The sequence below is a fragment of the Aquarana catesbeiana genome, linkage group LG12, assembly GCF_042186555.1.
Source record: "Aquarana catesbeiana isolate 2022-GZ linkage group LG12, ASM4218655v1, whole genome shotgun sequence".
NCBI classification, from domain to species: Eukaryota; Metazoa; Chordata; class Amphibia; order Anura; family Ranidae; genus Aquarana; species Aquarana catesbeiana.
Genome location: NC_133335.1, coordinates 21,917,869 through 21,932,488, shown reverse-complemented (window position 1 = coordinate 21,932,488; position 14,620 = coordinate 21,917,869). Strand labels below are relative to the sequence as shown.

General features: G+C 45.3%; 1 protein-coding gene across 1 annotated transcript in view; it reads left to right on the top strand.

Moving 5' to 3' along the window:
• Positions 1-14,620, top strand: part of ARFRP1 (ARF related protein 1) — a 35,923-nt gene that overhangs the window by 1,206 nt on the left and 20,097 nt on the right. Inside the window, exons 2-5 of the mRNA XM_073607379.1 lie at positions 4,257-4,358; positions 7,019-7,106; positions 10,915-10,997; positions 12,574-12,655. Of these exons, the coding sequence (XP_073463480.1) occupies positions 4,266-4,358; positions 7,019-7,106; positions 10,915-10,997; positions 12,574-12,655 (346 nt within the window). The 5' untranslated portion in view covers positions 4,257-4,265. The remainder of the gene's footprint in view (positions 1-4,256; positions 4,359-7,018; positions 7,107-10,914; positions 10,998-12,573; positions 12,656-14,620) is intronic.

The following is a 14,620-nucleotide window of genomic DNA, read 5'->3' as shown; positions in this document are numbered from 1 at the left end:
TCTCCTTATCACCCCAGAAGAACATTCATTGCCCAGGGGTAGCATGTCATCTCCTTATTGCCCAGGGGTAGTCTACCATCCCCTGTCACCCCGGAAGAACATTCATTGCCCAGGGGTAGCATGTCATCTCCTTATCACCCCGGAAAAACATTCATTGCCCAGGGGTAGTCTACCATCCCCCTATCACCCCGGAAGAACATTCATTGCCCAGGGGTAGCATGTCATCCCCCTATCGCCCCGGAAGAACATTTATTGCCCAGGGGTAGCATGTCATCTCCTTATCACCCCGGAAAAACATTCATTGCCCAGGGGTAGTCTACCATCCCCCTATCACCCCGGAAGAACATTCATTGCCCAGGGGTAGCATGTCATCTCCTTATCACCCCAGAAGAACATTCATTGCCCAGGGGTAGCATGTCATCCCCCTATCGCCCCGGAAGAACATTCATTGCCCAGGGGTAGCATGTCATCTCCTTATCACCCCGGAAAAACATTCATTGCCCAGGGGTAGTCTACCATCCCCCTATCACCCCGGAAGAACATTCATTGCCCAGGGGTAGCATGTCATCCCCCTATCACCCCGGAAGAACATTCATTGCCTAGGGGTAGCATGTCATCCCCCTATCACCCCGGAAGAACATTCATTGCCTAGGGGTAGCATGTCATCCCCCTATCACCCTGGAAGAACATTCATTGCCCAGGGGTAGCATGTCATCTCCCTATCACCCCGGAAAAACATTAATTGCCCAGGGGTAGTCTACCATCCCCCTATCACACCGGAAGAACATTCATTGCCCAGGGGTAGCATGTCATCTCCCTATCACCCCGGAAGAACATTCATTGCCCAGGGGTAGTCTACCATCCCCCTGTCACCCCAGAAGAACATTCATTGCCCGGGGGTAGCATGTCATCCCCCTTATCACCCCGGAAGAACATTTATTGCCCAGGGGTAACATGCCATCCCCCTATCATCCCGGAAGAACAATCATTGCCCAGGGGTAGCGTGTCATCCCCCTATCACCCCGGAAGAACATTAATTGCCCAGGGGTAGTCTACCATCCCCCTATCACCCCAGAAGAACATTCATTGCCCAGGGGTAGTCTACCATCCCCTGTCACCCCAGAAGAACATTCATTGCCCAGGGGTAGTCTACCATCCCCTGTCACCCCAGAAGAACATTCATTGCCCAGGGGTAGTCTACCATCCCCCTATCACCCCAGAAGAACAATCATTGCCCAGGGGTAGTCTACCATCCCCCTATCACCCCAGAAGAACATTCATTGCCCAGGGGTAGTCTACCATCCCCTGTCACCCCAGAAGAACATTCATTGCCCAGGGGTAGCATGTCATCCCCCTATCACCCCGGAAGAACAATCATTGCCCAGGGGTAGTCTACCATCCCCCTATCACCCCAGAAGAACATTCATTGCCCAGGGGTAGTCTACCATCCCCTGTCACCCCGGAAGAACATTCATTGCCCAGGGGTAGCATGTCATCTCCTTATCACCCCAGAAGAACATTCATTGCCCAGGGGTAGCATGTCATCTCCTTATTGCCCAGGGGTAGTCTACCATCCCCTGTCACCCCGGAAGAACATTCATTGCCCAGGGGTAGCATGTCATCTCCTTATCACCCCGGAAAAACATTCATTGCCCAGGGGTAGTCTACCATCCCCCTATCACCCCGGAAGAACATTCATTGCCCAGGGGTAGCATGTCATCCCCCTATCGCCCCGGAAGAACATTTATTGCCCAGGGGTAGCATGTCATCTCCTTATCACCCCGGAAAAACATTCATTGCCCAGGGGTAGTCTACCATCCCCCTATCACCCCGGAAGAACATTCATTGCCCAGGGGTAGCATGTCATCTCCTTATTGCCCAGGGGTAGTCTACCATCCCCTGTCACCCCGGAAGAACATTCATTGCCCAGGGGTAGCATGTCATCTCCTTATCACCCCAGAAGAACATTCATTGCCCAGGGGTAGCATGTCATCCCCCTATCGCCCCGGAAGAACATTCATTGCCCAGGGGTAGCATGTCATCTCCTTATCACCCCGGAAAAACATTCATTGCCCAGGGGTAGTCTACCATCCCCCTATCACCCCGGAAGAACATTCATTGCCCAGGGGTAGCATGTCATCCCCCTATCACCCCGGAAGAACATTCATTGCCTAGGGGTAGCATGTCATCCCCCTATCACCCTGGAAGAACATTCATTGCCCAGGGGTAGCATGTCATCTCCCTATCACCCCGGAAAAACATTAATTGCCCAGGGGTAGTCTACCATCCCCCTATCACACCGGAAGAACATTCATTGCCCAGGGGTAGCATGTCATCTCCCTATCACCCCGGAAGAACATTCATTGCCCAGGGGTAGCATGTCATCCCCCTATCACCCCGGAAGAACATTCATTGCCCAAGGGGTAGCGTGTCATCCCCCTATGACCCCATGAAGACATTCGTTGCCCACCACTTGCAGGGCTTGTGTTCCCACCTGTATGACAGCTTTGAGTCTGGGCCCTGCTTTGTTTTAGGGGCCCATTTAATGGTAGCCATGGAGGCCGCCATTGCTGAACTCTCCTTCTACGAATACTGCTTCCCCGGCTGTCATGCTGATGAGTTGAGGTAAAGAATCCTGACACTCATTTTGAAGCAAATGTAGTCTGAGGCTAGAGTTGCCACCTCATCCCTTTAAACCCGAACACATATGAATTACACAGGTTCTGAGGCTAATTTAATGCAGAGAAGGCACCAAGTGAGTTTAATTACCACCCTAATCAGCCACAGAACCTGTGTAATGTGTTCAGGTTTAAAGGAATGAGGTGGCAACCCTATCGGAGACTAATAAGTACAAAAGTCAGACAGCCAGGCAATCAGCATTTTCCTCAGGAGGCCAACAGTGGCAGTGCCCTTACTTCCCTGGTGACAGTAGCACGCTAATTGCGGATCACGGGTCTCTTCTCCAATATATTCTTGGTGTCATTTGTCTCTACTCCTATATATTATTGGTGTCATTCGACTCTACTCCTGTATATTCTTGGTGTCATTCGTCTCTATTCTTGGTGTCATTCGTCTCTACTCCTATATATTCTTGGTGTCATTCGTCTCTACTCCTATTAATTCTTGGTGTCATTCGTCTCTACTCTTATATATTATTGGTGTCATTCGTCTCTACTTCTATATATTATTGGTGTCATTCGTCTCTACTTCTATATATTATTGGTGTCGATCGTCTCTACTCCTATATAATATTGGTGTCATTCGTCTCTACTCCTATATATTATTGGTGTCATTCGTCTCTACTTCTATATATTCTTGGTGTCATCCGTCTCTACTTCTATATATTCTTGGTGTCATTCGTCTCTACTTCTATATATTCTTGGTGTCATTCGTCTCTACTCCTATATATTCTTGGTGTCATTTGTCTCTACTCCTATATATTCTCGGTGTCATTCGTCTCTACTTCTATATATTCTCGGTGTCATTCGTCTCTACTTCTTTATATTCTCGGTGTCATTCGTCTCTACTCCTATATCTTCTCGGTGTCATTCATCTCTACTCCTATATATTCTCGGTGTCATTCGTCTCTACTCCTATATATTATTTGGTGTCATTTGACTCTACTTCTATATATTATTGGTGTCATTCATCTCTACTCCTATATAATATTGGCACCATGGCATAGAATATTGGTACCACAGGTCTCTTCTCCAAAAGTGTATTGGTGTCCCAAATATCTTCTCTAAAATATTATTGGCACCATGGGTCTCTTCTCTAAAATATTATTGGCTCCATGGGTCTCTTCTCTAAAATATTATTGGCACCATGGGTCTCTTCTCTAAAATATTATTGGCTCCATGGGTCTCTTCTCTAAAATATTATTGGCGCCACGGGACTCCTTATTCTAGGATGGATCCTTACCCTCTTTAAGGCCATAGCATGAATCTCTACTCAGCTACAGATCATATCATTGCTTTTTGCCCTCTTAGATCTTCCCTAAAGGCCACCAGCTGAGACTTTCTGGAAGTGAGCCTCTGTGCCGCCCCAAGCTGTTTGACAGCCTAGCACCTCTGCCTTTTTGGCTAGGATAACCTCAAGTGACACTTTCACCGACCCAAGACTACGTTTTGTGGCTTCTTCTTTATCACATATAGGGGTCTTACAAGCAAAACATTGGAGGTTTGCTAACCCTTTGGCCATTTTCCTAATTGCATGTCATACATTTATTTTGTTTCTTGCATCCTTCTCACCTACAGGTCTCCATCATGTATACCCTGCTGTCTGGCCTGTATAAGTACGTGTTTCAGAAGGAAGAATATTGCGTCCTGATCCTGGGCCTGGACAATGCTGGCAAGACAGTAAGTATTGTGGAAGTAGTTCTCAGGGCAGTAGGCGGGACGGAGCCCAGCTAAGCCACTTTACGGCTGAATAAGTGGGGGGGGAGGGGTGGTACCTCACATCCAGTAAGCTATTCCCACGAGATAATGTAAATTACTCCACTAATAAGCCATAATTAACCACTTTAAGTGTATTTTTTGCTAAAAAATTACTTATAGCCGCCAAGCATTATAATTTTTTTTTTAGCAGAGACCCTACGGAGAAAATGGTGATCTTTGCAATTTTTTTATGTCACATGGTATTTGTGCAGAGGTTTTGCCAACGCAATTTTTTGGGGGAAAAAATACACTTTAATGAATTAAAAAAAATATATATATATACCCCAATTTTTTAAATAAAATGTGAAAGGTGATGTTACGCCGACTAAATATATACCTAACATGTCATGCTCCGCTGATCCCCACTGAGCAGGCGGATGACAGGTTCAGAGCGGACACGGACACAGACCGCTCTCGTCTATGGTGAAATCGGTGGAAACGGACCGCCTGTTTTTTTGGGTTTTTTTTCAAATATTTTATTTCACCCACAAAAAGCGAGTTCAGGGTCTCGCAACAACCTTGTGTACCCATTAACATTTCAGATCGCCTGTTCTTTTTCATCCGATCCGCCAGAGAGATGTAAAATAGGACCACTATCCATCTGGATTTTGCAGGCAGGATCAGATCGGATAGCGGCAGACATAGCTGACATCCGCCGCTGCATAGGGATGAATGGAGGGTCCGATCAGATCAGCCTGAAAAACTGACAGTTGGACCTGATTGGACAGCCCGTGTGAAAGGGCCCTTATTGCCATTACAAGGAATGTAAACATTGCTTGTAATAGAAATAAGGATGACGGGTCCTCTTTTCGGAGAGACCTGGGGTAAAAAAAGACCCCACATCTCTCTACCTGAAGGTCTCGTGCACTCTGCAGCTCAAAGGAGCTCAAAGAAGCGGCTCCTACAGGCTTTTGAGCTCTTATTTTTTTTCTGCCTGGAAACTCCCCTCCATGTTAGCCAATGTGTCCATGCACACTATGGCTTTCACAGGCAGACCCCCCCCCCCACACACACACCAAACTCGTGTTTTTGAGAGGAGCTAGTGCCACAAAAAGCTCAAAAAACTTGTGAAAACACGCGAAAACGTTTGTTTCAGCTTTTTTGTTTATACAGTGGTTAAGAAAATACTATCTTGGAGCGTTTGTAAAAAAAAAAAAAAAAAAACACTTATGCTCAAAAGAGCTCAATAAAAAACGCAAGAAAGAGCACAAAAAATATCAATCTTCTGCGAGCTTATAGGCAGAAACGAAAGCTAAAAAGCAGCTTTTTTTTGAGCTGTAGTATGCATGAGCCCTTAAAAGCAACAGATCAAAAAAAAAAATCTTTTGTTTTAAAAAAAAAAAAAAAAAATCTTTTGTTTTTAAAAAAAAAAATGTGTTTACTTCCAGCCTAGACTGGAAGGGATGTCATGACGTGTCTCCAGTCCTCCAAGGCCATAGAGGCAATCGGACATAATCTAGTCTCTCTTTGTCTCTGTGACCAGCCGGTGTTTCATCAAATTTGGCTACCCGTCAGAATTTGCAACGGAAGTGACGTTCTGTCGCCCGCCATCTTGCCACACCCCGCACTCCTCCACAGTAAGGATATACAGAGAAGGGGGCAAGCGGACATCTTGTTACACCCACCGGAGTTTTGCATTTCACACTTATTTTTAACAGTAAACGGAGCAAATATGGTGAAATACAGTATTTGGAAATCCATTGGACTGTTTACATGTTGAATTACAAAAGCAGCTGTGTTCTGTCAGATTAGCAAACCTGTGAGATCAGCAGGTTTGCCGCTGCTTTTAAAATTCAACATCTAAACAGTCCGTCGGATTTCTAAATACTGTATTTCACCTTATAAGCTCCGTTTTACTGTTAAAAATAACTGTAAAATGCAAAACTCCGGTGGGTGTAACAAGATGTCCGCTTGCCCCTTCTCAGTGTATCCTTACTGTGGAGGAGTGCGGGGTGTAGCAAGATAGAGGCAACGGAAAATCACTTCCGTTACATTTTCTGACGGGTCGCCTAATCTGACGAAACACCGGGCCACACCATTGGATCAATTCTCGGGATCGCCGGTGAAAACCCTGAAAGCCTGAGAAACACCAGCACTGAAGTCCCCTTCCGCCGCTTCTGAAAGTGGTCCAGTGGCTTGTGAGCCGCTCAGACTGCTTTTACGAGAAAGCCATCTAAAAAAAAAAAAAAAAAATATCGGGGTTACGGCCGATGGCTATAGCCCTTACCCCAGTAAATCACTTGCAAACTGCAACGTATATATACGTATTGCAGTCAGCAAGGGGATACTAGTACTGTATGTAACACCAGCATTTTTAGGGTACCATGCCCCTTTTTTTTATCAAGGTCACAAGTAGAAACAAGCTTGTCACCTGTATAAGAAGCCCCCTGTCACCTATGTGGAAGTCTGAGACACCACCATCAACATGGCTTGCAAGAGTGATCCTACTGCAGTCCAAAGGAGTACCAAAAGAAAGCAGACACTACACCAGCCTGTCAGAAGTGTGTGTTGGCTCAGTACTAGGGGGCATATCCAGCTGTGCCAGTAAGCGCTTTTTTCTCTTTTCTTCATTTTCTTTTCAGACTTATCTGGAACAAACCAAAATCAGATTCAACAAAAACTACAAAGGAATGAACCTTGCCAAAATCACCACCACGGTTGGTCTGAACAGTGAGTATTTTATGGAAACAGATCACAGAGTGCTGGTCACTATTCAGGGCATCATGAAAGAGTCTCTTAAAAGACCCTCCCACCCCCTCCCCCCGATACTGACTGTACCTAAACTTGGAAGTACCGGGTGCTTTTAATAGGGGGCAGCAGGTGCCTTCCTTCATTGGCTCCCAAGGACGCAGTGCTCAGGCCTTCAGTGACCAATCCTTCGCTTGAAGTTTTTCACAAGAGGAAGTGGAAATGTCCAAAGTTTGAGCTGCTTTTGTGCATGCTGATCAGTTTTTATGTTCTCCAGACACAAGGATTTCAAAAATTCAGCACCACACTCAATAGATCTGTAAAAGAACACACAGCAGACAAAAGCTGATAAAGCACTCGTGGATTTGTGACGCAAGTGAGGATGTTTAGACACTATATAAACGGATTGTATTTTATATATGGTGCATCCGGAAAGTATTCACAGCGCTTCACTTTTTCCACATTTTGATATGTTACAGCCTTATTCCAAAATAGATTAAAGCGGAGGTCCGCCCCCAAAAAAATAAAATTAAAAACCAGCAGCTTAGGACACTTGCCTGTCCTGGAGTCCAGCGACCTTGGCACCACGGCTGATGTTTCCATCAGCTGTCAGGTGCTGCCGCCGCTGGTCTGGCGACAGGGGAAATTGGAGGGAGCCCCAGCCGTGACGTCAATGGTTGCAGCTGAGGCTCCTGGAAGTGGGAAAGGATACCTGTCAAAGACACCCCCCACCCCAAAAAAGGTGCCAATTGTGGCACCGGAGGGGGGGGGATCAGATGAGCAGAAGTTCCACTTTTGGGTGGAACTCTGCTTTAAGTTCATTATTTTCCTCAAAATTATACAAACAATACCCCATAATGTAAAATAGAAGGTGTAGCGCTTAAAACATAATTAAACAATAAAATCCATTTATGATTAAAAAAAACTGGAGAGACGATCGAACTGAAGCTCTTCATCCAGAACCAGATGACCCTTACCGTCAGTGTGTAGGGTACACACAATGTGAGTACTGATTAATGGCCCCAGCAGTCTCTCTGCATCGATCGATCCACTCCACTGATAGTCTAGCCTCTTCCTCTTCTTGTTTGAGATCTCCCCAAAGTGGCTCGATTATATTAAGGTCAGGAGACTGTGATGGCCACTCCAGAACCTTCACCCTTTTCTGCTGTAACCACTGGAGGGCCAGCTTGGCTTTGTGCTTAGAGTCATTGTCATGCTGGAAATTCCAAGAGCGTCCCATGCGCAGCTTTCTTGCAGAAGAATGCAAATTGTCTGCCAGTATTTTCTGATAACATGCTGCATTCATCTTGCTATCAATTTTAACAAGATCCCCCGTGCCTTTAGAGCTCCCACCCCCCCCCCCCCCCCCCAAAATATCAGTAAGCCACCACCATGCTTCACAGTGGGGATGGTACTCTTGTCGCTATAGGCCTTGTTGACCCCTCTCCAAAAAGCGCTTATGGTTATGACCATATAGCTCTAGTTTGGTCTTGTCACTCCAGATTACAGTGTGCCAGAAACTGCGAGGCGTGTCAAGGTGTTATCGGGCATATTGTAACTGTTTTTTTTTTGTGGCATTGGCACAGTAAAGGTTTATTTCAGGCAACTTGAGCATGCAGCTCATTTTTTGTTCACGTATCGTTGTATTGTGCTTCTTGAAACAACCACCCCATCTTTTTCCAGAGCAGCCTGTATTTATCCTGAGGTTACCTGTGGGTTTTTCTTTGTATCCTGATCAATTCTGCTGGCAGTTGTGGCTGCAATCTTTCTTGGTGTACCTGACCATGGCTTGGTATTAAGAGATCCTTGAATTTTCTGCTTCTTAATAAGTGATTGAACAGTGGTAGTCGTGAGTTGTCCCACATGGGCAATAGGAGTGGTATGTTATTCCATCATTGCAAAATCTGGCAGCTGGCTATGAACCTTACCAAGGCTCCTGTAATTCATACCCATATGCCTCTGTGGGACAATCCGCACTTGCCCGAGTTGGTCCTATATCTTTCAAATGTCATAGCAGATGGCTTGGTTAAATCGTTTCATGCACTGAAAGATGGTTTTTTTCATTACCTCCAACTCCGACATGCGCCCAATTCTTAATTTCGTGACTCCATCCCCAGCCTTCAATCGCTATATCTGGTGGATCACGGGTCGGGCTCCCAAGAAACGTATCTTTATTTTACAACCACCTCATGCTACCTGCTGCCACTGCCCTGGCCTATCAGTTGAAATCCCGGTGGAAGACGGATCTGGGGGGACAGATGAGGACTGGGAGGAGGTGATGGCTACCTGTAAATCTGTATTGCCCAAGTTGTCTGACCGTCTCACTCACCTCTACATTATCCACAGGTCCTATTTAACACCCACTCGATTTTCCAGGTCTAGGCCGGAGCACAGTCCAACATGTCTCAGGTGTGGAGATCCCAGGGGCAGATTTTATCACTTACTATGGTCCTTCCCTTCTATCCAAGGATACTGGTCACAGGTGATCAGATTTCTTCATGATCGCATGGGTTCCCCATGACTCTATGCCCCCACCAGTGTGTATTGGGCCTTCTCTCCATCTCTGAGGAGGACAAATACTGAAACATCTTTTTACAAGAGTCACTGTTCTTAGCTAGAATGCAAATTGCCAGGACCTAGATAAAAGAGTTGCCCCCAACTATTCAACAGTGGATCAGGGCCATTAACGTTACCCTCCCCTATAAAAAGTACTGTACTTGCACAGGGGCTGCCCGAACAAATATCACAGAAGATGCTTCCACTGGCACTGCTGAGGAATGAATCCCAAACCAAAACTGGAAATCTTCCCCTACGTATGTTGAGTGTACTCCTCCTCATGTCCCTCCCTCTTATGCCCCACACCCCCGCGGGCATCGCTGGTTTTAATGACATGCACTGGGCTGTTTGGTGTCCCCCCTATGTGTGTAATATATTCCGTTGCATTCAAATTGGTACTCTTAGTTAATCTGACCTTCAATGTTTTACATGCAGTATGAATATGTCGGTGTATCTGTTTTATGGATAGTGCCTGTTGCACTTTACATTTGTATGTTTCTTTTTTCTTTATCCTCAATAAAACTTTTATTTTGATCAAAAAAATAAGTGATTGAACAGTACTGATTGGCATATTCAAGGCTCTGAATATCTTTATATATCATTTTCTGTTATTATAAAGTTCCATTACCTTGTCACGCAGGTCTTTTGATAGTTCTTTTCTGCTCTCCATGGTTCAGTATCTAGCCTGCTCAGTGCATCCACGTGAGAGCTAACAGACTCATTGACTATTTATACACAGACACTAATTGCAAATGAAAAAGCGACAGATATGGGAAATTAACCCTTAATTGCCATTTTAACCCGTGTGTGTAACTTTGTGTGTCTTTACCAAGGCCAAACATTCCAGGGGATGGAAACTGGTGATCAGTCCATTTGGGGTGTTTTCTATTATCATTATGATTTAAAAGAGGAGCCAAACAACTATGTGATAATAAATGACTTCATATCATCACTATGATTAAATAAAAGACAGTTTTTTTGGCTGATCAGTCATATTTTCAATATCAATGCCAAAATTTCATAATTTTTGCCAGAAGATGCAAACTTTTGAGCACAACTGCCAGTTTAATTATTCCATTTGTTCCTCTATTCTATTAGTTTATCTATCAAAAACGTAAAAAAAAAAATAAACACAAGGCTGGAGTTTGGCTTGAAATAAAATATTTGCCTACCATATAAATTGCTTTTTAAATGCTGTTCATGGATTCAGGCTATTCTATTCTCTCTGTTCTAGTCGGGACAATCGATGTGGGAAAAGCCAGGCTTATGTTCTGGGATCTCGGAGGACAGGATGAGCTGCAGTCTCTATGGGATAAGGTGAGTCCTCAGATCAGGGACTTGTTGTCCAGCATCACTTTAGAACTCCATATATATTCCGTTACAATCGACATTTATCCATGCTACTACAGGAATACCTTTTTCTTGTTGCTCATATTGACTGATTAGATTGACAGTAGAGGGGAGTTGAAGTCCAACATTTAGCAAATCTCTCGGTTCACAGGAGGTTGTTGTCCCTGTGCAATGTTCTTTCTTTGGAACCAAAGGACATGCCTTGCTACATCAGTATCTGTGTTAAGCCTTTATTCGCTTTTTTCCTGGAAGATCAGATCAGGGGCGTCCACATGCGGACCAATTTTCTATTATTGATGCAGTGATTTGCTTTAAAGGATATGTAAACATTTGTTTTTTTGTTTTTTTTTTTATTATTATATATATTTTTAAAACAAACATGCCCATACTTACCTCCTCTGTGCAGTTGGTTTTGCACAGAGTGGCCCCGATGCTCCTCTTCTGGGGTCCCTCAGCGGCGCTCCTGGCTCCTCCTCTTCTCGTGTGCCCCGTTATAGAATCCCTCTCCCTCGGGGCACCCGTGCGGGCGCACTCCCGTGTCCTGCTGCTGCGTCCATTGACACAGACAGCAGGACTCGGCTCCGCCCCCCGGCTCCCACGTCATTGGATTTGATTGACAGCAGCGGGAGCCAGTGGCTGCGCTGCTATCAATCTATCCAATCGGGACCCGAGACACCGGCTGGAGCTGGTGTGCTGGTCCCCGGCGCAGAAACGATCGGGCTCAGGTAAGTAAAAGGGGGGCTCTGGGGCACTAAAAGAGGTTTTTCACCTCACTGCATAGAATGCAGTGAGATGAAAAACCGAGAGGGTTTACAACCCCTCTAAAGGAGAAGTACATCCAAAGCTTGTTTTGGCTGTATTTCTGTGGATTACAGGAGTGTGGTTCGCTCTGCACTCCTGTGAGCCATTTTCAGCAGACACAGGCTGAAGCCCGCTGTCAGCTGACGTCAGAGCCAGTCCCGGCTCGGGCAAGATTGCGGCAATGAATTTGGGATCCGCCCACATGCCTGGACCGGCACCCGGCTCAGCCTCCCAGCGAGACGCTAAGAGCCTGAACGGGCTACTTCCACCCCCTCCACAGCCCAGCACTCCAATGAAGGGGGACAGAGCAGAGAGCGGTGACTGAAAGTCACCAGCTCTCTGCTTGGGGAGCTGTGAGAACCAAGCAATCGGCGGTGTTTGATTGCTCAGTTCTCAGTGTTAGAGCCGGCTGGACCGATGCAGCATCCACCTTGGGAAGTATGATTCATTATTCTCTTTTAAGCCTAGATTCGCCGACCCATTGTGGGAAGAAGTACAACAAGTTTGTGGACACCTCTCCATCACACCTACTTATATGGCCTAAAGTCTATGGCTACCCCTCCAAATTATTGACTTTAGGTGTATTTAGTAAAAGGTTATGTTAAACCCCACTCTGGGCTGCTTCTAAATAAACCCATGTTGTGTGGGGGTGGCTGATTTGACATTCTGGTCTTCAGTGTGGAATAGCTGTGAGCTGCGACTGTTTGTTACTTTTTGCCCTGACCATACTTTACTCTCTCAGTATTATGCAGAATCCCACGGAGTGATCTACGTCATTGATTCTACGGATGAGGCACGACTGTCTGAGTCAAAGCGAGCTTTTGGTAAGCTAAAAGAGTATGTGACATCCAAAATGTTTGATTTATGGAATACCTGTACTGTTTTCAACCCAATGCAAATGTTAGTCTTTTTACCCACTTACCTTTTGGTGCTTTATGCTGGATTAATATACTTACAAGCCCAGCGGATCCAGCTCTGTCCTATCTACCCTCTTGCACCACTCACCTCTACAGGTCCTGTCCCACATGGTGGCTAGCTTCCTTTTTACATCACCAGGAGGCAGCTGTCTGTTCTTGCTTTATGCAGCCAACACCCCCCCTCCCCCCACACATGCATAGAGATCCGGCGCTTTGTCCATTTACATATTGTTGCGTGAAAAATTCTTATCTAGGATAGAATAGAGGCTAAATTCGCACCAAAAACAAAAAACGTTTTCTTTTTATTTTGGATAGAGTAAGACAGGGTTATTACCCCTTTTGGTTTTTCATCTGTGTCCCCCCTGGGTAAATTTCCCTTCATTTCCTTTCCTATAGCCAAAACAGGAAGTGAGAGGAAATCCAAAGTGACCCAGGTCGCCAGAACTAGTTTGTTCTCCCTCTATTCCTGTTCTGATGACAACCCAAAATTTGGGATTTTCTTTCACTTCTACACTCTCTGATAATAGTTAACAGGACAAGTTGAAAGGATGAATCTCCCTAACGGGATCAAGACAGTAATAAAAACCTGACAGGTGTTCTAATCCCTCTTCTCACTATCCAAAAAAAACAAAACAAAAACTATTTGCCTTTATTTATACTTTAACCACCTGCCGACCAGCTACATACTTTGCTAGACTTCAAGTGGTTATACTGGGATGTTGCCTTCAGCTGCAGCCATCATCCTGGTACTGTTTTTTTTAGAGTTGGCGGTAAAAGCAATCCTATCGGCTAACTAGCTGCTGGATTGCTTTTACAAGCAGAGGGAGGGGACGTCCCATACCACCACACCCAACCCCCCCCCCCCCCCCCCGGGTCTTTCTCGACCTCTCCCATCCCACCCAGGAGACCCCAGCGACCAGCTGGCGCTTTAGTCTGCTGATCGGAGAGCCGAACAAAGACCGGATCGGCTCTCGGCTATGGTAACGCGATAACCAGGAGCGATAACCTGACATCACTTCCAGTTTACCCGGATGTCAATGCCGCCATTATCAAAAACACCGATATTGGTGTGATCGAATACTTTTAAAAGGTGTAACATCTTTTATATTTTACAAAAATATATATATATAAAAACACGCTGCGCAAATACTGTGTGACCTAAGAAATTGGAAAACCCACCATTTTATTCCCTTGGGCCTCTGCTTTTGGTGGTTCTAATTTTCTAGGAAAAAATACAGATTTTTACATGTAAACAAAAGTGTCAGAAAAAGGCCTAGGGGGTTCAAGTGGTTAAACAACACAGCATGGCCAGCCTGTGATTCAGTTATCGGAGGAGCAGCAGAATACTCTTCTCTTAGTCTTTTCTTTGCCTCCTGTCAGCATGCTCCCTGTTAACACATGTGCATGAAAGCACCTCGATTTACTCCTAGTGCTGCCTCATTCTCCCTCAGTCTAAATGCTCCTGTATTGGGGGTTACAAGCAGCTAATAGCAAGTGAAATTGCGCTTGTACTAGCTGAAGATATTTTCATGGATACACAACTACATCAACCAATAAATTGTCATTTTTGCCTGAAGTTAAAGTGGAACTTCAGTCATTTTTTCATCTTTCATCTATTAAATCTTCTGCCCTTGTTGTTGTTTTAACTTTGGATAATAAAACATTTTTTTTTTCTGCCAGTAAATACCTTATACAGCCCACTTCCTGTTTCTTGTCTGGTCATTAGCCTAGGCTTATGACATCATGCACAGCTCTCTCTCTAACTCTCGTGAGAGTTTGCCAGGGAGGGAGGACGAGTCATAAGAGGGCCAATAAGAGCTGCAGGTGTAAATTCAGGAAATGAACAGGCAGCAACTTCAGCTGCCCACAGTT